Source organism: Petromyzon marinus, unplaced genomic scaffold (assembly GCF_048934315.1).
Source record: "Petromyzon marinus isolate PM22_M1 ecotype Great Lakes invasive population unplaced genomic scaffold, UKy_Petmar_22M1.pri1.0 PM_G_Scaffold_103, whole genome shotgun sequence".
Classification (NCBI taxonomy): Eukaryota; Metazoa; Chordata; class Hyperoartia; order Petromyzontiformes; family Petromyzontidae; genus Petromyzon; species Petromyzon marinus.
In genome coordinates, this window is record NW_027422655.1 from 541,089 (window position 1) to 566,556 (window position 25,468).

The window sequence follows — 25,468 nt, forward strand, 5'->3', positions numbered from 1 at the left end:
CCCCTCTCTTGAGCATTAGCATACAGATTAAAATTAAGTAGCATACCAAAATTAGCATAGGACAACCGTTGACCAATCGCTGCGCACCATCGCCGGAGACGCTCCCAGGTTTGCCTCTCGACCAATCGGATCCCTGGCCCTCCCCCCTCCCCACTTTGGCACGCGGCGACCAATCAGATCGCGGGAGGACGCTACCATTTTTAATGCCCTACACGCTGAACAGCGCGCGCCCATGTGTGTGTGAGTGTTTAGTTTTGTTTTAATTATTTTAATCATTAAAGTTCGCGAGTGTCAAGGTAAGCTACGTTGACTTTTTTTTTTAAAGCATTTTCTCAAGAGAACCGTTGTTGCTGCTGCTGCGGCTGTTGTTGTGAAAGGCCCGGTACACCCTGAGGCCTTGCCTAGACTACTAGGACAGCCTTGATTTGACGTGGGTCCACACTCTTTGCTTCTTTCGGTAGAAAATAAAATCAATTTAATTTATGATTTAATTTTATTTTATACCTACATTTTATTAAAAAAAAGAATTCATTTTTATTACAATTTATTTTATACTTGCGTATTTTTTTTCTAAATGAATGAGTATTTTTTTATAATTTAAATTTATTTATTTTAAATTACATTTATTTTATTGTATACCTACGTTTAATTTAATTAAAATTTATTTTATACCTACGTTAAATTAAATTGAATTTTAAAATAAATTTATTTTGTTTAAATTACATTTATTTTATTTAATACCTACGTTTAATTTAATTTTTAAATTAATTACATTTATTTAAATTAATTTTATTTTATACCTACGTTAAATGAAATGTTTTAATAACTAAAATTTATTTTATTTAAATTAAATATATTTTATTTCATACCTACACATGTACAGTCATTTTAACTGCTCTGACTGCTACAAGCTAAGTGCGGCCTGGAAGCGTATTATTAAGTAATACATTTTACAATTACAATTATAGAGGAACCCCATACTAATGAACTGACTATGTATCTATACAATTAAAAGACCGCACGCAGATATCGCAAAAGCGGACCCCGTTGTCAATGATATAATTTAGCAACTGCTGTACGTACATCATTAAAATGACACCGATTGCAATACGTCACCAAAGACACAATTTTAATTTGACCCCCGGGTCTGATCGCGTTAACTGTGCAGGTGGCGGGTCGAGAGGTTACTTGCACGTGTGTGCAGCTTGTTGAATATTGACGTGCGATGACTTGTGGAGAGGAAGAATGATGATGATGGCGATGCAAGTCTTGAAGTCTGACGTTGTTCTCCGAGTCGTGTAGCCGACCGCGTGCGACTTTGGGGATTGCGCAATGTCATTTCAGTTTCCTCTGTGGAACTTTTTATTTTGTTGATCCTAACGATGTAACTAACGTAGGGCGGGCTTGGGAGCGGCGTTGACGATGTGTTTTGGCGTTACACCAACCAGCACCTTTGCATTCAGAAGTTGGAGGTGCTTTGATTGTTACAGCGAGAGGTGGAATCGTCACCGCCATCGTCATGGGTTTAAGTGGGCACGGAGCCCGTCAAGGGAATGGGTAGGTAGAGGAATGGGTTGGAGAGTATACACAACTTGCAGTTCTAGTAATCTCAACAATTTATGGGCATGCGCATCATTAACAGTATCCTGATTGATGAGCAAAACAAAATCGCAATTTAATCATCAATCTGTTGTCATAAATGAGTATTTTTTGTTATAAAAAATCATTGTACCCCCATTCATGATGACAATTCCAATATGGTCATTATGATGCTCAGAATTACACTTGTATTCTCAGAATCATGAACATTTATTAAAACAGCAGTGTGCTCAAAATGCTCATTTACCAATTTCAACATGTACCCAATCAATTCCAAGATTCTAATCAAAGTAAGTCCTATGTATCGTGGTGTTTTCATGCTTATACATTATTGCGCCCCCCCCCCCAAAAAAAATATACAAAAGTCTATTTTTATAATGTTTGCACGGTGTACAGTCTGGAAATTACTGACATGGCAAATTTCAAGCTTGGTGCGTGTCGGGAAGTACGCTAAACATTTTGAACAGACGCACACATTGACAACTTTGCCTTTGATATATATGGAGATTGGTAATAAATTGTTAATTTAACTACTTTCATGTTGACGGATTGGAAATAGGAATAGCACTGGCTCACCACGGGGCTTATCGCGTGGTATCTGGGCACTTTATTTGAAACGTAAACCCCACAGTTTGTGAGTACAATTCCTCGCAAGTTGCATCCACAGACACAGACAGACTGACAATGACGCTTCTAGGTAAGAGTAAGAAATGAATCTACGTGTAGAGGAGAGACGAGAGAGCCAAGAGGTCACCTCGGGAGACGGGGCGGCGCGTCAACCTTAGTCACGTGACTGAAGGAGTGTGGGCGTGCCGTGCGTACGTGTGTGTACTGTGTGTGTGTGTACCGTGTGTGTGTACTGTGCGTGTGTGTGTACTGTGTGTGTGTACCGTGTGTGTACTGTGTGTGTGTAACGTGTGTGTATGTGTGCTGTGCGTGTGTGTACCGTGCATGTGTGTGTGTACCGTGCGTGTGTGTGCGTGCCGTGCGTGTGTGTGTGTGTACCGTGTGTGTGCGTGTGTACCGTGCGTGTGTGTACCGTGTGTGTGTGTGTATCGTGCGTGTGTGTGTGTAACGTGTGTTTGTGTGTATCGTGCGTGTGTCTGTGCGTGCCGTGTGTGTGTACTGTGTGTGTGTGTGTACCGTGTGTGTGTACCGTGTGTGTGTACTGTGCGTGTGTGTGTGTGTACCGTGCGTGTGTGTGTGTACTGTGCGTGTGTGTGTACTGTGCGTGTGTGTGTGCGTGCCGTGTGTGTGTACTGTGCGTGTGTGTGTACTGTGCATGTGTGTCGTGCGTGTGTGTGCACCGTGTGTGTGTACTGTGTGTGTGTACTGTGTGTGTGTGTGTACTGTGTGTGTGTACTGTGTGTGTGTACTGTGTGTGTGTGTACTGTGTGTGTGTACTGTGTGTGTGTACACTGTGTGTGTGTGTGTAACGTGTGTGGCGGTAGTCTAGCGGTTAGTACGCTGCTCTACGAACATAACGACCCGAGTTTGATTCCCGCTCACAGCCAACACCCAGTGACGATTATTTAAACCGGTTCAGGGCCTCCCCTAGGTCGACTCAGCCTCAAGTGAGTACCCGGTGTGGTGTGCAAACATCATTACTGGGGAGACAAAGGCGGTCGGGCGCGGTGCTGGCCACCCACTCCCTTCGCGTGCCGCGCCGGCCTTCATAGGTGGTGCTGCTACTTGCTAACCGCACTTGCCCCAACAGTCTGTTAAGGCTACACGGGGGATCTTTGTCTTTGTATCACCACCCAGGAGTTACGGAGCTTTTGAGGCTCCGAGCCACGTGGGGATCCACGACAGCGTGAGGCGGTGCCACTCACAGGTGAGACTCGGGGATATGTGATTTCTAATCGATAGCCATCCATCAGTTAACCCATCGCAACTGCTGAGTCTGTCACGCGACTTCCTCCTTCCAGAGAGCCTTTGACGCTTCACGTGGCCTCAAAGTGTACATAGTGTGTACGTATACACAATAATGTCCACGTTGTTGCTGAGTTCACGCACTCAAGGGAGGGGGCAATGGAAAATGAATCTAAATCAACTTAAACTCCATCCCCATGACCTCATCGGCATGAAGTGGCAGCTAGTGACGTCATGTCACCAAGGTATTCAGCCCTCCCCCGTCCACAGCGCTCTTGAGCGTGACGTCACCTCCGCTTGGGTCACTGCCGATATCAATCCAGTGCCAATCCTTATTTGGGCAAAGCTACGCCCAGTGACTGGCGGTTCATTAACATAATGTATTCGTTGAAGCCGTTGAGAGTTCATTGCGACGAGTTCAGCAGCCACGCCCCATCCCTCGACATATGGGCCGGGCTCATTAACATAATTTATTCAGTTACAGAGCCGCTTATTATGGGAGGGGCGTATCTCTTACCCCGGAAGTTACGTCATGTTACCTGCTTACACGCGTGAGGTCGCGAGGTAACAGGAGGCTGCCGATCCGTGCTTGCACTGAAATCCGAGGTGAGAAATTCTCATGGTTGTGGTGGTGGTTGTGGTTGTTGTTGTTTACCAAGGTAGAGCCTCTCTCTCCCGTAGGGATGTCAGTTGAGTAGCAGCGAGCATGGGAATCGATGTCCAGGTTGGAACTTTAAAACGCGGGGCCTAGCCACGCGGGGCCTTGCCTCCTGCCCTCGCCTGATTGCATTCACTTTAATTATCTCACTTAAGTTTAATTTGTCTTCACCCGGCTCGCCACTTTGTAACTTTGTTTTATTGTCAATATTCACGCAGTTTTTATTTTCTTTTTCACCAGGCCAAGCCCGCTTGAGCTGCTATACCGCTCTTGTTATCAGAAGCGACCTGCCCACAACAACACAAGGTGAGGCTTTGTCAACGTGTGTGAATGTTTTGACTTAAAACTTTGGTGACTGCAGGAATTAATATTCTTGGTTCTTTCGGTAAAGTCACGTAGATAGAAAATTAAATGAAAATAACAATAAAAATAAATGTAAATAAAGCAAAAAAACTCACGTCGTTTTGATCGCAACACAAGTAGTCTTTATTTAATGTAATTGTATTATCAGTTATTGTTATTTTCTATCTACGTAACTTTACTGAAAGAAACAAGAATACGTGTGTCAATGTCTATCGGTCAAAGACGCTATACGGAGAGACGCGCAAACTCCAAATATACAGCAGGCGTCAGGGTCGGAATCGAACCCACGACTTCCTGTATACCAGGTGAGGTAGTTAACATCACACCACGGAGAGAGACACGCAAACTCCAGTTAGCCTCGGCTATGTTCATTGATCCTCGATTAATTACTTGGTGCAGTGAGGAAGCATTCATGCCAAGCAGATGAAGGTGGCCAGGCGTGATTCTAGACACGTCACCGCCTGTTTACCCAGTGACAGTGTACAGTTTGTGTTTGCAGTAAAGTCTATTAACTCTGTTGAACACGGAGGTTATATCATAACAATAGTTTACTTTTGTTTTCCTCTGGAACTCTTTATAAGAATGGAAACAGGAAGTTAACACAGTACGCACATGCAGCTGAAATCGGAACTGTTCATCCCAGCATTTAAGGACATCTGAGCCTGGATTCACACCTCTAAGTTGCGATTGAACATTAATTTATGCATAACACAAATAGTATTGTTTTCAACACCCTTTGCTATGTCAGCTGAATTTAGCTGCAGTCACGAAAGCTTTAAATCAAAATGTATATTCATATTCTTGGTTCTTTCGGTAAAGTCACGTTGAAAGGAAACAATAAAATAATATAATATATATAAAACAATAAAATGCATATTTTATTATATATTTGTTATTATAAAAATGTATTACAAAATATATAATAAAATAATAAAACAAAATAATACAATATATTTTATTGTTTCCCTTCAACGTGGTGACTTCACCGAAAGAACCAAGAATATGAATCGCCGCAGTCACGAAAGCTTTAAATCAAAACTTTCTCGATCTCCGTAAAGCAACGCGAGAAACATTGTCACCAAACCGCCGGCAACAACGTCGCCAATCCTTTACTTTGTGCACGCGTCACGATGACACGTGCACACGCGTTGTGTACACGTCACGATGCCACGTGCACACGTCACGACGCCACGTGCACACGTCACGACGCCACGTGCACACGTCACGATGCCACGTGCACACGCGTTGTGTACACATCATGATGCCACGTGTACGCGTCACGATGCCACGTGCACACGTCACGATGCCACGTGCACACGTCACGATGCCACGTGCACACGCGTTGTGTACACGTCACGATGCCACGTGCGCGCGCGTTGTGTACACGGAACCGCCCCCATTACCCGCCGGGTAGGTGGCTACGAGTTTGCCGGAATGCTCGACGACCCTCGCCGCTCGTTCCCCGAGCTCCTTGGCCCGCCACCCAGTGGCATGGGCTCCGTGGCGAGACCTTTGACGCCCGCTTGTGCTGTGGCCGAAACGTGATTTTTTATTGTTTTTTTTTTTTACCCGCGTGACTTTACCGAATAGAACCAAAGAGCGTGGATCCTCGCGGTCAACGAAAGCGTCCAATCTAGAATTGATAGCCTCTACGGGGAGGGTTTTCACCTATCTGTTAGAGCTTTTAACAGACAACGGGACAAGAAGTCACCTGATGAAGGCCGCTTGTGTTGTGGCCGAAACGTGGTGATTTTTTATTGTTTCATTTTTTTTACCCGCGTGACTTTACCGAATAGAACCAAAGAGTGTGTGGATCCTCGCGGTCACTAAATCTTCAAATCTAGAATTTTTTTGCTCGTCTGCTTCGGCACCGTCGCCGCGGTACGTCGGGACTCGCGAGCGCGCCACGCCGCCTCACGGTTTGTTATTTAGGGTCGCGTTCCTTAATATTTGTTGTTTGAGTGAGCCTCGAGATTTATTGTTTTCCCCCAATCGTTGACGCGGTTTCAACACCATTCTCGAATTTGCGCGGCGCTCTGGTTTTGTGCGCGCGGGCGCGTCGAAGGATTATCGACTTATTTCCACGTCAGCTAAAGTTTCCACAGCCGCGTAATTTGCAACGTTCCGCGCGTACGAGCTTGTCGCCCCGGTCGCACGTTTGCCGCCGCGCGATTCGTCCGAAACGCTAAAATAAACAACCGCCGGATGAACCGATAGCGCGTACATCACTCACTCTTCCTCACTCACACTCCCCTCTCTCACTCTCTCTCACTCACTCGTCCTCACTCGCTCACTCATCCACCAACATCCAACATCGGGGCCGGATTCGGGCGTGGGGGGGGGGCTTCAGGGGCTGCAGCCCAGGGGCCTCGTCCAGCTGAAGCGCCTCCAGAGACGAAGTGAAAAGTGATTTCAGTTGCGCATGCTGAATTTTATTCGTCGTTAGCCTTGTAAAAAAAAAAATACATTTTATTTTTCCTTAACTTTGTTTTCCTTATTCTTAGCTCTTTTGGTAAAGTCACGTTGAAGGGAAACAATAAAATAATAAAATATATATAAAGTCACGTTGAAGGGAAACAATAAAATAATAAAATATATATAAAACAATAAAAATATTGTTTTATATATATTTTATTGTTTCCCTTCAACGTGACTTTACCGAAAGAGCTTAGAATATGAATTACTGCAGTCACGAAAGCTTTAAATCAAAATGTTTAAACGTGTATGCAGTCGGCTGCGTTTCGGGCAATGACTCTTTTAATTGTGCGTAAAAATAAAAGACGCGAGCGATGGGAGTTGGGGCACGAAGGGAAACGCCAGCGGTGTTGACAATCTCTCTGCTGCTCGTGTTGAGGGAAGTTCGTCTGGCTGCTTTGACATTTACTGATGACATCCGGCTGCATCAGAGGCTCAAATGGCATACACTGTCCGTGACAACAACAAAAATCCATTTCAACTTACATGTAATTATATAAATATACGCCCTTGCAGGTTTGCACTAATTTTATGAAGAGACGTATATACACACACACACACACGTACGTGTGTGGGGTGAAACGTTCCCCGAGGGAATACAGGAATGCCTTCAGATGCGTCAGCTGTGATTTCACTCCATTCCGGTGTTCCACATTAAAGAGAGAGAGACGTCCCTGTAGGATCGTGGTGTGTGGCTGTGGACCAATCTTAGCACGCACACTCGACAACAAAATAACACAATAAAATTCTCACGACGTTTCGGCCACAACGCAAGCGGCCGTCTCTTTTTGTTTTTGACGACAAAGCTCCATTGAAGCTCCATTGAAGCTCTGTCGTCCCGACAGGTCTGTACCTTTCACCTGAAGATGGCCGCTTGCGTTGTGGCCGAAACGTCCTGAGAATTTTATTGTGTTATTTTATTATTTTATTCTCATTCTACGTGGTGGTGACTTTACCGAAAGAACCAAAGAAGATGAATCCTTGCAGTCACGAAAGCTTTAAATCGAAATTTAAACTCGACGTTTTAATTTAGGCAGGAATTCTGGAAAGGCTGCAACAACCGGGGGAGAGTAAACCACCCCAGGTGGCTGTGGTTGCAGGCCGGTTTGATCGCCTACGCTCAACGTTACGAGAGAGAGATATAAAAAAACAGCGTTGAACATTAATTCACCCGATTCCAATCGCACGCACGAGAACCCAATCAAATGACTGGCGGTGTGTTTATGAACATGATTTGGAATTTAAATGCAGCGGGTGTGTGTGTGGGACTCACACGAAGAAGAACGGAAATATTAAGGATATTATGTTTTTCAAACGAACGGTTGTTTGGGTTGCGTTGTGTTCATTAAAGTTACTTGTAATTCAAATACAGGTGTGTTGTTGGTGGTTGTGATGCCAGACGATAACATTGTGAGGAGCAATGCCTGAATCTTTACCCTTGGGGTTCCTCTAGAAATGGCAAAAAGCCACTGAGAGTGGCCACGTGGAGGAGAGGCTTCTACTCTGTACAGAGCTGGACCGGTACCACCATGGATCTCTGTGGCATTCAGGAGATCCAGTGGACTGGCTCTGACTCCAGCCATCATGAGGGGTGCAGAGTCCTCCACTCGGGGCAGGAGAATGCCAAACAACAAGGAGTGGCTCTTATTCTGAAAAAAAGAATGAAGGCGGTGTGGGAAGGTGGCGGCGAGGTGTGGGAAGCTGTAAGCCCCAGGCTACTTTGGGCTTGCCTCCCCATCAACAGGAGGCAGGGAATGGTGGTGGTGGTGGTTGCTTACGCCCCCACCGAAGATGAACATCAGTGGAGGGATGCAGGCAAGCCCGTGGATTCAGATTCCTTCTATGACCTGTAACAGGTGTTAGCTAAAAGTAGCCCCTCGGGATAGAGTCATCTTGTTGGGTGACTTTAATGCCCGAGTTGGTGATGATGCTGGCACCTGGTCTGGAGCGATTGGAAGGCATGGGCCAGATCAACTCAATAACAACAGTAGGAGGCTGTTAGACTTCTGTGCAGCCTATGGGCTTGTCATTGCCAACACGCTGTTCTGGCATCTGTGCATCCAGACAGCATCATGGATTCACGCCGGGTCCAAGCAAGAACATCCGCTGGACTATATAGCAGTGGCCCAGAGAATGCAGGCCCATGTCCTTGACACCAGAACCTACAGTGCTGCTGACCTCACTGACCATTAGCTTTTCATATGTAAGATCTGTGGGCTGGGTAAATCTGTGAGCAGGAGCGAGGTACAATTAAGCTCCCAAGCATTCACTACGTTATAAACAACATATTTGCACTCATAAGTCGCTTGCCTAATTGCCTCAGCAACTCGGTGTTTCGTATCGAATCTCATCTCAAACAATCTAAGGGCGCCCCCTAGTGGCAGCTGCCCCTGTGTGGCACAAGGTGGCCCTCCACCGGCCTGCACGTGGCATGATTCTGTCGGTAGGGGGCGATCATTGACGCGTCATCTACGTTGTGGAGTTTCCGGATAATGTTTTGGAATTAACCACAATTTTGACCGTGACACCAACATGCAATGACCTGTGCGTTGTGAGTGACACAATACTCTGTTTGACATCCGCCGTGAAGCAGAACAGCGCATATTGTGGTGAATGTTACTGGGGTAGCCAGATATGCCTGTCGGATTTGAACTTTGAACCTCTGCAACAAATAGAGAATGCGCTACCATATTCCTGGTTCTTTCGGTAAAGTCACGTAGATAGAAAACAAAATGAACAAAATAAAAGATTAAGAAAATAAAAAATGTAATACAAATAACAAATAAAAATACATTTAAAAAAATAAATTGATGATAAGATGCCATGGGTCGACTGACTGAGATGACTGGCCAATGCAACGCCTTTGCCCTCCACTACACACACACACTGTGTGTGTACACGTACACACAGTGTGTGTACGTACACACACAGTGTGTACACACACACACTGTATACACAATAATGTCCACGTTGTTGCTGAGTTCACGCTCCCGAGGGAGGGGGCAACGGAAATTGATCAACTTAACCTCCATCCCCGCTCTGTGACGTCACCACTCAGCATGACCTCATCGGCATGAAGTGCCAGCGGGAGGTGTACCTCGCTAGTGACGTCATGTCACAAAGGTATTCACACTCTCCCAACCCCGTCCACAGCGCTTTTGAGCGTGATGTCACCTCCGCAATCCTTATTTGGCAAAGCTACACCCAGTGAATGGCGGTTCATTAACATAATGTATCCGTTAAAGCCGTCGGGTTCAGCAGCCACGCCCCATCCCTCGACATATGGCCAGTTAACATTAACATAATTTATTCAGTTAGAGCCGCTCATGGGAGGGGCGTGTCTCTTACCCTGGAAGTGACGTCATGTTACCTGCTTACCCGCGTGACATCCAGAGGTAACAGGAGGCTGGTGGTAGTGATGGTGGTTGTTGTTGTTTACCAAGGTAGAGCCTCTCTCTCGTAGGGATGTCAGTTGAGTAGCAGCGAGCATGGGAATCGATGTCCAGGTTGGAACTTTACAACGCGGGGCCTAGCCACGCGGGGCCTTGCCTCCTGCCCTCGCCTGATTGCGTTCACTTTAATTATCTCGCTTAAGTTTAATTTGTCTTCACCCGGCTCGCCACTTTGTAACTTTGTTTTATTGTCAATATTCACGCAGTTTTTATTTTCGTTCTTTTGTTAGCAGGCCAAGCCCGCTTGAGCTGCTATACCGCTCTTGTTATCAGAAGCGACCTGCCCACAACAACACAAGGTGAGGCTTTGTCAACGTGTGTGAATGTTTTGACTTAAAACTTTGGTGACTGCAGGAATTAATATTCTTGGTTCTTTCGGTAAAGTCACGTAGATAGAAAATAAAATAAAATAACAGATAATAAATTAAATGAAAAATAAAAAATGGAAATTAAAGCAAAAAAACCACGACGTTTCGATAGCAACACAAGTGGTCTTTATCTTATTAAATTTAATCTGTTTTTATTTTCTATCTACGTGACTTTGCTGAAAGAACCAACAATACGTGCGTCAATGTATCTATCGGTCAAAGACGCTAAGCGCGTGCCGCTGTTGACTCTGAATATGTGGAGGGGAACACCTTCACCACGGGGAGAGAGAGACAGAGACACGGATAGCCTCGGCTGTGTTGATTGATCCTCGATTCATTACTTGGTGGAGTGAGGAAGAATTAATGCTGAGCAGATGAAGGTGGCCATGCATGGTTCTGGTCACACCACCACCTGTTTACTCATGCCAGTGTGTGACAGTGTCAAGTTTGTGTTTGCAGCAAAGTCTATTAACTCTATTGCACACGGAGGTTATATCAAAACAATAGTTTACTTTTGTTTTCCTCTGGAACTCTTTATAAGAATGAAAACAGGAGGTGAACACAGCACACACATGCAGCTGAAGTCGGATCTGTTCATCCCAGCATTCAAGGACATTTGAGCCTGGATTCACACCTCTAAGTTGCGATTGAACATTAATTTATGCATTTCTGCATAACATAAATAGCATTGTTTTCAACACCCTTTGCTATGTCAGCTGAATTTAGCTTTAATAAATATTACTTTTGTAGTCAGACAGCCGAAATTGTGTGCTTAGAGTTTTGAGTTAACATTCATCTTGAAGATATGAAGGCTTCCAGGCATATTAATGACATTTTCCCTCTCATTGTGTGACATAACAGCCCGTGGAGAGAAACCCTTCAGGTGCAGTGTGTGCGTGAAGGCGTTTGCACGTTCATCAAATCTGATGAATTTGGGAAACTTTTTCACTACGTCATGAATATATTAATAAGTATAGACGTGTAAGTCACGTGTGCATTCCTCTGTGCCTGACGTGTAGATGGTGTGGATATTATTTTTTTCTGTCTGCAGCTGACGCTTCCTCTGCAGAATTGGTCTGATGGAGCAAAGGCACTCAGCGCAGCTCGGTACGACAAGTCAACAATGCGACCAGCGTGCATACAGCACGGATCGCACTGGAAATCTGACACGGCACCAGAGAACTCACACGGGAGAGAAACCCTTCAAATGTACTGTGTGTAACAAGGCATTTGCATGGCCATCAGTTTTTTAGAACCACACACAGGAGAGAAACCCTTCAGGTGCACGATGTGCGGGATGGCGTTTACACAGTCATGTAATCTTGTAACACACCAGAGAACACGCACGGGAGAGAAACCCTTCAAATGCACTGTGTGTGGGAAGACATTTTCAGATTCATTTGCTCTTAAAACACACCAGAGAACACACACAGGAGAGAAACCCTTCAAGTGCAGTGTGTGTGGAAAGGCATTTTCAGATTCATCTCATCTTAAAAGACACCAGAGAACACACACAGGAGAGAAACCCTTCAAATGCACTGTGTGTGGGAAGGCATTTCCAGATTCATTAAAAAACACCAGAGAACACACACGGGAGAGAAACCCTTCAAGTGCAGTGTTTGTGGGAAGACATTTTCAGATTCATCTAATCTTAAGTCACACCAGAGAACACACACGGGAGAGAAACCCTTCAGGTGCAGTGTTTGTGGGAAGACATTTTCAGATTCATCTACTCTTAAAACACACCATAGAACACACACAGGAGAAAAACCCTTCAAATGCAGTGTGTGTGGAAAGGCATTTTCAGATTCATCTACTCTTAAAAAACACCAGAGAACACACACGGGAGAGAAACCCTTCAAGTGCAGTGTGTGTGGGAAGGCATTTTCAGAGTCATTTGCTCTTAAAACACACCAGAGAACACACACAGGAGAGAAACCCTTCAAGTGCACTGTGTGTGGAAAGGCATTTTCAGATTCATCTACTCTTAAAAAACACCAGAGAACACACACGGGAGAGAAACCCTTCAAGTGCAGTGTTTGTTCGAAGACATTTTCAGAGTCATCTACTCTTAAAAAACACCAGAGAACACACACGGGAGAGAAACCCTTCAAGTGCAGTGTTTGTTCGAAGACATTTTCAGAGTCATCTGCTCTTAAAACACACCAGAGAACACACACGGGAGAGAAACCCTTCAGGTGCAGTGTGTGTGGGAAGACATTTTCAGATTCATCTACTCTTAAAAAACACCAGAGAACACACACGGGAGAGAAACCCTTCAGGTGCAGTGTGTGGGAAGGCATTTTCACAGTCATCTGCTCTTAAAACACACCAGAGAACACACACGGGAGAGAAACCCTTCAAGTGCGGTGTGTGTGGGAAGACATTTTCAGATTCATCTGCTCTTAAAACACACCAGAGTACACACACGGGAGAGAAACCCTTCAAGTGCAGTGTGTGCGGGAAGGCATTTGCACATTCATCATCCCTCATGATGAATGTGCATGATACAAGAACCGGAGGAAAATCCCAGCTTGGACACTTTTAAAGGTATCAGGGTGAAATGTGAAGAGGTGATGGTGAAATGTGAAGAGGTGATGGTGAAGAGCGAAGACGTGATGGTAAAATGTGAAGGTGAAGATTCAACTCCAAAATGGGACCTTCACATCGTGAAGCAGGAGGAGAATTCTGACTGTGAGGCAGAATGAGGCAACTCCCAGCAGTTTGTGAAAGTGGAGGTGTGGGTGGACTTCCTCTGAGACAATACAAAGTCAAGTGGAGACCCGGTAGATGTGTAAGCTTGAGATGATGTCGCTCCAATAGATGCACCTTTGTCACAGGCCTTTAATGACAAGAACGTGAAGTTGGACACTCAGTTCCTAGTTCAACCTGCAGAGTAAGGGCGGCCAGCCTTTGTGGGCCTGTGGGTTGGGTAGATCTTTAACCAGGAGCGAGAGACAATACGCCCCCCAGCATTCACTATGTTATAATTGCATTTACACGGTGCTTGCTTTATCGCCTCGGCAACTCGGAGTTTTGTGTCGTACCTCGTCTGAAACACTCGAAGAGCATCCCCAAATATCAGCTGCCCCTGTGTGGCACAGGGTGGTGGCCCTGCACCAGTCTGCATGTGGACAAGAGCCTGTCAGTTGGGGGTGATGATTGATGCGTCATCCCAGTTGTGTAGTTTGTAGGCAATCTTGATTCGAAGCTTTTGTGACTGCAGGAATCCACACTCTTGAGTTATTTCGGTAAAGTCACCACGTGGGTAGAAACATAACATCACGGCGTTTAGATCACAACACAAGCAATCGTCATCAGGTGGGACAACCACAGCAAGAAGAAGACGCTGAAGTAGTAGGCGCCTACTTCAGCAGTTTTGTCTTCTTGCTGCTGTGGTTGTCCCACCTGATGACGATTGCTTGAGTTGCGATCTAAACTCCGTGATCTATTATTTGTAGCTAATGTTTAGAATTTGCTACATTTTGACCCAGATGCCAGCATGCAATGGCCTACTCGTTTTGAATGACACTACAATAGTACGTTGTACATACACTTAAGCAGGCGGTGCGTATTTTTAAAATAGCTTCTTGTTAATACGATGTAAGCTGATGCAGTATATTTCACTGCAGTAAATCAATTTTGTTAATATGCCTGTCAATAATTACGAATGAATACTTGTCTGTGCGTATTTTAAATGTTATTCTTTTATAAGGTGATGTTGATATCGAAAACTGACACGTAACTGGCATGCCATAAATAAGAAATTAACTCTGCTTATTCGAATCAATGTATTCATATGTTGATAAACTGTTTCAAGCAGATTGTGTTTCTAACGGCGACTACAGGGACCACGTGATTGTTTAAAAATGTCTTTGATTATAACTATAATTGCCTACAATTCGTCATGTGTAGCTTATTTAGACTATAATTTATTCACTACCAAAAATGTATTTACTTGAAAACATAGAGCTGATATTTGTAAGCAGTCTTTTTAATTTCTACGTTTGAAAAAATTATTTGCACAAATTGAACATGTTCAGATACAAGGTGAATTCACAAGGCTTTGTAAAAAATCCAACATTTCAGAATTTTGCCTTAAGGGAGAATATTTTTTAAAATGTTGGTAAAAATAAAGATTCAGAAATATATATTGTGCCGTGTCTACAATTTTACTGTAAAGTGGAATTGGTGTAAAAAAATTGATGGTTCAATGAGCCACTCTGTCTACGGGAAAGCTACCCATACGGATGCTTACCTGAAACTGGATTCCCACCACCATCCATCCCAGAAGAATTCCCTCGTCAAGACTCTGCACCATAGAGCCCAATAGATATCCGACCAGGAACACATAGCCAGTGAACTCAAGCACGTACACCATGCTCTTAAGGCTAATGGTTACTCCGACTACAATCCACAAAGCTATCACTCCAACCATGAAGAAGGACCCTCTTGAGGAGCCTTTCAAAACCATCACTTTGCCCTACATTGCGGGGATCACAAAAAAGATCTCCAAAATCTTGAATAAACACAAGATCCAGGTCCGATTCAACACATTACATAAAATCCGTGATCTGGCTCCGTCTGTAATAGATGTGATTCCGGACATACAGTACCCTGGTGTCTATAAACTAAGTTGCCTCTGTGGTAGTAGTTACATTGGAGAAACCATACGACATGTCTCGGACCTCATTCGTGAACAGAATGCAGACCTAAAACACGGTAGGACCAACACCTCGGCCGTGGCAGATCACTGTTATAATTCAGTAGGCTCACATGACATTGACTTCTCCAAGACGGAGGTTCTTTGCAATCCATCTGGCTACCATGAAAGATTCGTTCATGAGGCTATCCACATATACACAGACAATTTCAGCCGAGAGGAAGGAATTCTGGCTTAGCAATCATTGGAAGGATTTGATAAACCATTTCAGGTCTTAAATGATTGTTCACACTTATGGTGGCTTTCCGACCGCATTCCATTATTTTCGTCTCCCCCCTCTATCCCGAACATAGATGGGCTCGTCCATCTGAATGACTGTCAAATCGCTCTCCGTGGTGCTAACGTTAAAAAAACCCGCCACTTTTTTCAAAATTTCTTGCTGTGGTTTTCACACCTGATGATGATTGCTCGTGTTGCAGTCGAAACGTCGTGAGAATTTTGTTTTATATTTGTATTATTTTATTGTTTCCCTTCTACGTGGTGGTGACTTTACCGAAAGAACCAAGAATATTAATTCCTCGCAGTCACGAAAGCTTTAAATAAAAATTTATTTTTACTTTGTTAACATCTTTCACTTTCGCACGCCGCTAATTTTTTTGCGACAAGAGGTTTCATTACCACAGGTTACACGTGCAGTGGGCCCAAGACGAGGCGAGACGGTTCGCTGGAGGCAACACGTTTATTCAACAAGGGAACCACAACACAGAGGGGTGACGACCCCTCACAGCCGATAACCTCAGGAGGCAGTCCCTCCACACTACGGTGCCCTTACTCTGGTTCTAGCGCTAACCCTACACTGGTTATGTCTGAACCCGACCCTAGCCAGAGTCACTGGGCTCTTCGCTTCAGGGTCTTCAGGGTCTTCAGGGTAGCGCTCAGAGACTTCTTCAGAGCTTCAGGTGGACGAGGACCGCCAAACCCGTTCAGGGGTCCGGCTTTTTTCCCCATTCCAGGGTCTCTCTGCCCCTGGCCAAGCCTTCTGGAACTCTCTAGGGGGCCCTGGAACATCCCCCAGCCCCCCCTCCCCCCCAGCTGGGGTCTGGGGGCCCTGTTCGTCCCACCTGGTCTGTACACCACCCCCTGTTGACGCATGTCCGCTATTACAGGTCAGCTCCCGTGGTAATACGCATACAGCCCAACAATGGCGCTACATCATCCACCCCCCCCTCTTGTAGCATCCAGGCGTCTGCTACGATCACAGGAATCCCTAGACGCATACACGAATATGCTCAAGGTGCCATGTCATACGTTAGAGCGTATGGATGTCCCCGACTTATTTATTACCTTTACATGTAATCCGACTTGGCCTGAGATAAAACAAAAATAATAACAACTTTCATTCGGCCAGACACCCAGCCGTCGATACGACTTCACAGCCAGGGTGTTCAGACAAAAGCAAGTTAAATTCATCGAGAGCATTCACTGAGAGTCGTGTTTTTTGGAGAAACAAGATGCTGGATGTACTCAACTGAGTGGCAGAAGCGAGGACTTCCACATCATAGGGGTTTCCCCATTTTTTCTGGCAACAAAACTGAAACCTTTAGCGTCCTCTGCTCGAGCATCAATTGGGTCGAGGCTCTCAAGAAAGCCGTCCCTTGGTGTGGACCAATCGGTTTCAAGGACAATGCCACATATTATCATAGTGCGTGTGTTTTGTTTGCATTTTGACTGCAGGTATTGTGGTTAATGCAGTAACATGAATCCTTGTAAAAAGGTTTCAGTTTTGTTGCCAGAAAAAGGGGAAAAAACCCCTATTATTATATTTTGGTACCGCCAAAGGTGGTCTAATGATGTAGATGACTTCCCCACGCTCATATTTTAATCTGGCTGAAAGAATAAAATCATCCAATCCAAATCGATGTTATATCTGCCGAGTTTCCAAATCCAGAGGAAGACCCAAAATCTGTTTGCAGTAGTGACCGCAAATATGATTCATGGACCATGCGGAAACCTTAATGTCAATGCAGCAGCATGTATGAAGGACATAGCAGCAAGAAATATCCGAGACAATTTATTAAAGACACACAAACTGGAGATGATGGATATCCTCGCTATAGAAGGTGAGCTCCAGCAGACGGTGGATACACAGCAAGACTGAAGATTAGAGGCAACACGGAAATCGAAATGGACAACAGGTGGGTTGTTCCCTATTCTCTGCTTCTTTCTAAAATGTTTCAGGCATAGATGTGTTGACCACGCTCCACCTCCTCCAGTCAGTGTGTGTATCATGGTGTGTGTGTGTCAGTGTGTGTGTCAGTGTGTGTGTGTGAGTGTGTGTGTGTCAGTGTGTGTGTCAGTGTGTGTGTCAGTGTGTGTAGGTGCTCGCTAACAGCACTTGCCCCTACAGTCTGTTAAGGCTATACGGGGGATCTTTGTTTTTTGCTTTGTCAGTGTGTGTGTGTCAGTGTGTGTCTGAGTGTGTGTGTGTTAGTGTATGTGTCAGTGTGTGTGTGTCAGTGTGTCAGTGTGTGTCTGAGTGACTGATTGTCTGAGTGAGTGACTGAGTGACTGTCTGAGTGAGTGATTGAGTGTCTGAGTACGTGTCTGAGTGACTGAGTGTCTGAGTGAGTGACTGAGTGAGTGTCTGAGTGAGTGACTGAGTGAGTGACTGTCTGAGTGTCTGAGTAAGTGTCTGAGTGAGTGACTGAGTGAGTGACTGAGTGAGTGTCTAAGTAAGTGTCTGAGTGAGTGAGTGAGTGTCTGAGTGAGTGTCTGAGTGAGTGACTGAGTGAGTGACTGAGTGAGTGTCTGAGTGAGTGACTGAGTGAGTGAGTGACTGAGTGAGCCACTCCCAACGCCCTCACCCGCTGCCCGGTAGTCTCCTCACCCTCCTCCTCTCCACCCTACAACTCACCACCCAGCCCCTCCTCATCACCCTACACCTCACCACCCAGCCCCTCCTCACCACCCTACACCTCACCACCCAGCCCCTCCTCACCACCCTACACCTCACCACCCAGCCCCTCCTCACCACCCTACATCTCACCACCCAGCCCCTCCTCACCACCCTACACCTCACCACCCAGCCCCTCCTCACCACCCTACACCTCATCTCCTCCTCCTCACCCTGCATCTCCCCTCCAGCTGGGGTATCTCAGCCATGATGTCGTCTATCTGCTTGAGAATCCGGCACTCCTCCACCCTCTTGAGACTCGCCACCCTCTCCTCCTCCTCCTCCGCCTCCTCCTCCTCCTCCTCCACCTCGTCGCCCAACTTGTAGTCGCCATCATCGACTGCACTGCGTGATCTCCGTAGTCCCCTCCTCGTCCTCTTCTTCTTCCTCCTCCTCGTCTTCCTCTCCTCCTCCTCCTCGTTCTCCTCCTCCTCGTTGTCCGCCACCTCCCCATCGTCTCGTGCTCTGTCGACGCTCGGCTGCAGGCGGCTGGCGCGAAACTTCAGCAGCAGCCTGCGGACGCCCCCCGTAGACTCCACCACCTCCTCCTCCTCGCCCCTCCGCTCCTTCACCTCGTCACCCTCCACCACCTCCTCGTCCTCGCCCCTCCGCTCCTTCACCTCGTCACCCTCCACCACCTCCTCCTCTTCCCTCCGCTCCTTCACCTCGTCACCCTCCACCACCACCTCCCCCTCCTCCTCCTCCTCCTTGCCCCTCCGCTCCTTCACCTCGTCAACCTCCACCACCTCCCCCTCCTCCTCCTCGCCCCTCCGCTCCTTCGCCTCGTCACCCTCCACCACCTCCTCCGGCGATGAAGACGATGACGACGATGCGTCCGAGAACGACCAACAGCTGGACGACGATGACGACGCTCTCTGCTGCCGGTATTGTTGCTGAATTTGTCTCCGTCGCTGCCGCTGCTTCTCCAGAGCGCAACCCCGGCGCCTCCCGGTGGGCGGTGGTGGCGGCTCAGCCAGCGGCCGCGGCATCAGCGAGCAGAAGTGGAACGTCGCCCCACGCGGGGCCGTCTCCTCCGTCTCCTCCGCCGCCAGCGGCGGCGGAGGAGGCGGAGGAGACGGAGGAGCGCGGCAGGTAGAGGAGCCCGGGCAGGGATCGGGATTCGGTCCCGCCGGGCAATCCGCCGCCGCCGCCTCCCGCCGCTTGCTTAGCGGCGACCGCCCGGCCAAAACCTCCTCCTCCTCTTCCTCCTCCGCCTTCATCGCCGCCTCGGCCTCCTCTTCCCCTCCTCCTCCTCTCGCTCCTCCTCCTCCTCCGCCCCTCCTGCTGCTCCCCCTCCTGCCCATGCCCTGCCACCAAAAGTCGAAGTGTCTCTTCCGCACCGCACGCGGTCCAACCGCGGCCTCCCTGCGTCTCTCCGCCTCCTCCGCATCCGCCTCCGCCGCGCCCGCCGCCTCGTCGGCGCCGAGCGCCGGCCCCGACTCTCCGCCGCCGTCTCCACGCTCCGGGGCGACCTTCGGGCCGATTCCCGGCGGCGGCGTCGGCCGGGCGCCGCCGCCGCTGCCGCGGGAGCTCTCCTGGGGGGGCGCCGTCGCCGGAGTCTCCCGGCGACACCGCCCCCCCCCCTCGAGAGCCCGGAACGTCACGGGGCGACGAAGACGACGGCCGCGGCGGGGAGGCCCCGGCGCGAGCCCCGGCCCCCCGGCGTTGTCATCGCCGCCGCCGCCGGCGTTGAGCGGGCGAGCGACCTTGGAGGGCGCCGCGTGGGACTCGGCTCCTTCTCCTCCGGCGTCCGCGGAGCAAGCCCTCGAGGAGGGGGCGGCCGTGGCCGTGGTCGTGGTCGGGGTCGGGGCCCGGGTTGGGGGAGGCCGTCTGGGAGGCCGCTGGTGAGGGGGGAGGGCCGGAGGAGAGGGAGGAGACGCGGGATCAGATTCCAGCATTCAGCACGCAAACGTCCCGGTAGTGGTATTGGTGGTAGCGGTGGTGGTAGTGATTGTAGTGATGTTGGTAATGGTGGTGGTAGTGATGGTAGTGTATAGTAGTAGTGGTGGTGGTAGTGATGGCAGTGTATGGTAGTGGTGGTAATGGTGGTGATGGTGCTAGTGGTGGTGGTAGTAGTGGTGGTGTAATGGTGATGGTAGTGTATAGTAGTAGTGGTGGTAGTGATGGCAGTGTATGGTAGTGGTGGTAATGGTGGTGGTAATGGTGGTGGTAGTGTTGGTAGTGTATGGTAGTGGTGGTAATGGTGGAAGTGGTGGTGGTGGTGATGATGCTAGTGGTGGTGGTAGTGTTGGTGGTAGTAGTGGTGGTAATGGTGGTGGTGTCCGGCAAAACAACCCCCTACCTCCTTGTGGTGCCGGACGGGCAACGCTGTACAATAAAATAGAAAAACTAGTTTATAGTTTAAGAAGAGAGATGAGTTAGATCTGTCACGTGGGTTATTAAAAAAAAAGGTTATTCGTTTCATCAGGTCATGTGCACAGATTACAATAACATTTGGAGGGGAAAAAAACATGCTGGCCGTTATGTGACTTCACCAAAAAAGCCAAAGAGTACGTTATGGTCACATTCACTGCATTGTCTTGGTGAATGCGAGGCATCGCGTGGTCATAACCCACCGGGATATTTTCCCCTTACGCGTCAAGAGATTGACATTCTCATGGAAATCATTTCAGGTATTCACTGAAAGTGTCAGAGATGAATGTTCAGGATAAAACTGAACATTCGTGCTAAAGATTGGTGCCATATTGTACGATTATAATTGTGCAAAATGCAACCAGAACACAATTAGCACGATTAGCTACGTACCGCTACAGTCTACATTATAGACTGTCAGTACACTCACTCAGCTTAATAACCAGGCTACAGTCTACATTATAGACTGCCAGTACACTCACCATACTTAATAACCATTACTACAGTCTACATTATAGACTGTCAGTACACTCACTCAGCTTAATAACCATTACTACAGTCTACATTATAGACTGTCAGTACACTCACCATACTTAATAACCATTACTACAGTCTACATTATAGACTGTCAGTACACTCACTCAGCTTAATAACCATTACTACAGTCTACATTATAGACTGTCAGTACACTCACCATACTTAATAACCATTACTACAGTCTACATTATAGACTGTCAGTACACTCACTCAGCTTAATAACCATTACTACAGTCTACATTATAGACTGTCAGTACACTCACCATACTTAATAACCATTACCACAGTCTACATTATAGACTGTCAGTACACTCACCATACTTAATAACCAGGCTACAGTCTACATTATAGACTGTCAGTACACTCACCATACTTAATAACCAGGCTACAGTCTACATTATAGACTGTCAGTACACTCACCATACTTAATAACCATTACTACAGTCTACATTATAGACTGTCAGTACACTCACCATACTTAATAACCAGGCTACAGTCTACATTATAGACTGCCAGTAAACTCACCATACTTAATAACCATTACTACAGTCTACATTATAGACTGTCTGTACACTCGCCATACTAAATAATCATTACTACAGTCTACATTATAGACTGTCAGTACACTCACCATACTTAACCATTACTACAGTCTACATTATAGACTGTCAGTACACTCACCATACTTAATAACCATTACTACAGTCTACATTATAGACTGTCAGTACACTCACTCAGCTTAATAACCAGGCTACAGTCTACATTATAGACTGTCAGTACACTCACCATACTTAATAACCAGGCTACAGTCTACATTATAGACTGTCAGTACACTCACTATACTTAATAACCATTACTACAGTCTACATTATAGACTGTCAGTACACTCACCATACTTAATAACCAGGCTACAGTCTACATTATAGACTGTCAGTACACTCACCATACTTAATAACCAGGCTACAGTCTACATTATAGACTGTCAGTACACTCACCATACTTAATAACCATTACTACAGTCTACATTATAGACTGTCAGTACACTCACCATACTTAACCATTACTACAGTCTACATTATAGACTGTCAGTACACTCACCATACTTAATAACCATTACTACAGTCTACATTATAGACTGTCAGTACACTCACCATACTTAATAACCATTACTACAGTCTACATTATAGACTGTCAGTACACTCACCATACTTAATAACCATTACTACAGTCTACATTATAGACTGTCAGTACACTCACCATACTTAATAACCAGGCTACAGTCTACATTATAGACTGTCAGTACACTCACCATACTTAATAACCATTACTACAGTCTACATTATAGACTGTCAGTACACTCACCATACTTAACCATTACTACAGTCTACATTATAGACTGTCAGTACACTCACCATACTTAATAACCATTACTACAGTCTACATTATAGACTGTCAGTACACTCACCATACTTAATAACCATTACTACAGTCTACATTATAGACTGCCAGTACACTCACCATACTTAACCATTACTACAGTCTACATTATAGACTGTCAGTACACTCACCATACTTAATAACCAGGCTACAGTCTACATTATAGACTGTCAGTACACTCACCATACTTAATAACCATTACTACAGTCTACATTATAGACTGTCAGTACACTCACCATACTTAACCATTACTACAGTCTACATTATAGACTGTCAGTACACTCACCATACTTAATAACCATTACTACAGTCTACATTATAGACTGTCAGTACACTCACCATACTTAACCATTACTACAGTCTACATTATAGACTGTCAGTACACTCACCATACTTAATAACCATTACTACAGTCTACATTATAGACTGTCAGTACACTCACTCAGCTTAATAACCAGGCTACAGTCTACATTATAGACTGTCAGTACACTCACCATACTTAATAACCAGGCTACAGTCTACATTATAGACTGTCAGTACACTCACCATACTTAATAACCATTACTACAGTCTACATTATAGACTGTCAGTACACTCACCATACTTAACCATTACTACAGTCTACATTATAGACTGTCAGTACACTCACCATACTTAATAACCATTACTACAGTCTACATTATAGACTGTCAGTACACTCACCATACTTAATAACCATTACTACAGTCTACATTATAGACTGTCAGTACACTCACTCAGCTTAATAACCATTACTACAGTCTACATTATAGACTGTCAGTACACTCACCACACTTAATAACCAGGCTACAGTCTACATTATAGACTGTCAGTACACTCGCCATACTAAATAATCATTACTACAGTCTACATTATAGACTGTCAGTACACTCACCATACTTAACCATTACTACAATCTACATTATAGACTGTCAGTACACTCACCATACTTAATAACCATTACTACAGTCTACATTATAGACTGTCAGTACACTCACCATACTTAATAACCATTACTACAGTCTACATTATAGACTGTCAGTACACTCACCATACTTAATAACCATTACTACAGTCTACATTATAGACTGTCAGTACACTCACCGTACTTAATAACCATTACTACAGTCTACATTATAGACTGTCAGTACACTCACCATACTTAATAACCAGGCTACAGTCTACATTATAGACTGTCAGTACACTCAGCATACTTAATAACCATTACTACAGTCTACATTATAGACTGTCAGTACACTCACCCAGCTTAATAACCATTACTACAGTCTACATTATAGACTGTCAGTACACTCACCATACTTAATAACCAGGCTACATTATTATTCACAAATTGAATCGTTTGTATTTTGTCAATGGCCATAGACTCAACACTGCCCCATAGACTCAGCACTGCCCCATAGACTCAGCACTGCCCCATAGACTCAGCACTGCCCCATAGACTCAGCACTGCCCCATAGACTCAGCACTGTCCCATAGACTCAGCACTGCCCCATAGACTCAGCACTGTCCATAGACTCAGCACTGTCTCATAGACTCAGCCCTGCCCCATAGACTCAACACTGCCCCATAGACTCAGCACTGCCCCATAGACTCAGCACTGTCCCATAGACTCAGCACTGCCCCATAGACTCAGCACTGCCCATAGACTCAGCACTGTCCCATAGACTCAGCACTGCCCCATAGACTCAGCACTGCCCCATAAACTCAACACTGCCCCATAGACTCAGCACTGCCCCATAGACTCAGCACTGCCCCATAGACTCAGCACTGCCCCATAGACTCAGCACTGTCCCATAGACTCAACACTGCACCATAGACTCAACACTGCACCATAGACTCAGCACTGTCCCATAGACTCAGCACCGCCCCATAGACTCAGCACTGTCTCATAGACACAACACTGCCCCATAGACTCAGCACTGCCCCATAGACTCAGCACTGTCCCATAGACTCAGCACTGTCCCATAGACTCAACACTACACCATAGACTCAGCACTGCCCCATAGACTCAGCACTGCCCCATAGACTCAGCACTGCCCCATAGACTCAACACTGCCCCATAGACTCAGCACTGCCCCATAAACTCAACACTGCCCCATAGACTCAGCACTGTCCCATAGACTCAGCACTGCACCATAGACTCAACACTGCCCCATAGACTCAGCACTGCCCCAAAAACTCAGCACTGCCCATAGACTCAACACTGCCCCATAGATTCAGCACCGCCCCATAGACCCAACACTGCCCATAAATTCAACAGTGCATATTTAAACTATCTGCGAATCACGGGCTGGACATTTGAGGCCACTTTTTACCTCACGTTTTCCCTCACGAGAGGCGATCTCGCACCCCTGGGGGGTCGTCATCGTCGTTAATTTCTGCTCCGAAATAAAAAAAAATTCAAATCCGCACCTCACGACTCTCAAAATGGCGCCTGGCCGAGGAGGAGCCTCAAAAATTTGGCGGGAAAAAAAAATCCCGCGTCACGTGGCTAGGGAGGAACCAAATCTGATTGGCTCCAAGTCGCCGCTTGGACCAATCAGAGAGCTCCAAGCGCCTCGCCTCACAGCAGCTCCGCTCCTGCACTGACAGATCACTGCAGAAGGTCTCTCGTCTGTAGTTGAATAGTGTAATAGTGTGTGTATCTGTGTGTATGTGTGTGTATGTGTGTATCTGTGT

General features: G+C 46.2%; 1 protein-coding gene across 1 annotated transcript; it reads right to left on the reverse strand.

Moving 5' to 3' along the window:
- Window positions 1–16,705: 16,705 nt before the first annotated feature.
- LOC142908842 (uncharacterized) lies at window positions 16,706–25,228 on the reverse strand. Its single transcript, XM_076059483.1, has 3 exons — window positions 25,105–25,228; window positions 19,132–20,244; window positions 16,706–16,717 (listed from the first exon to the last, which is right to left on the reverse strand). Exons 1-3 carry the CDS (start codon window positions 25,153–25,155, stop codon window positions 16,706–16,708), a joined length of 1,176 nt encoding a protein of 391 aa, XP_075915598.1. The 5' UTR covers window positions 25,156–25,228.
- Window positions 25,229–25,468: the final 240 nt, after the last annotated feature.

Coding starts and splice junctions, on each gene's coding strand:
- LOC142908842 (XM_076059483.1), bottom strand. CDS start 25,155: ATGACGACCCCCCAGGGGTGCGAGATCGCCTCTCGTGAGGGAAAACGT. Junction 20,245..25,104: donor CTCGTGAGGGAAAACGTGAG/GTAAAAAGTGGC, acceptor CCCCCTCACCAG/CGGCCTCCCAGACGGCCTCC.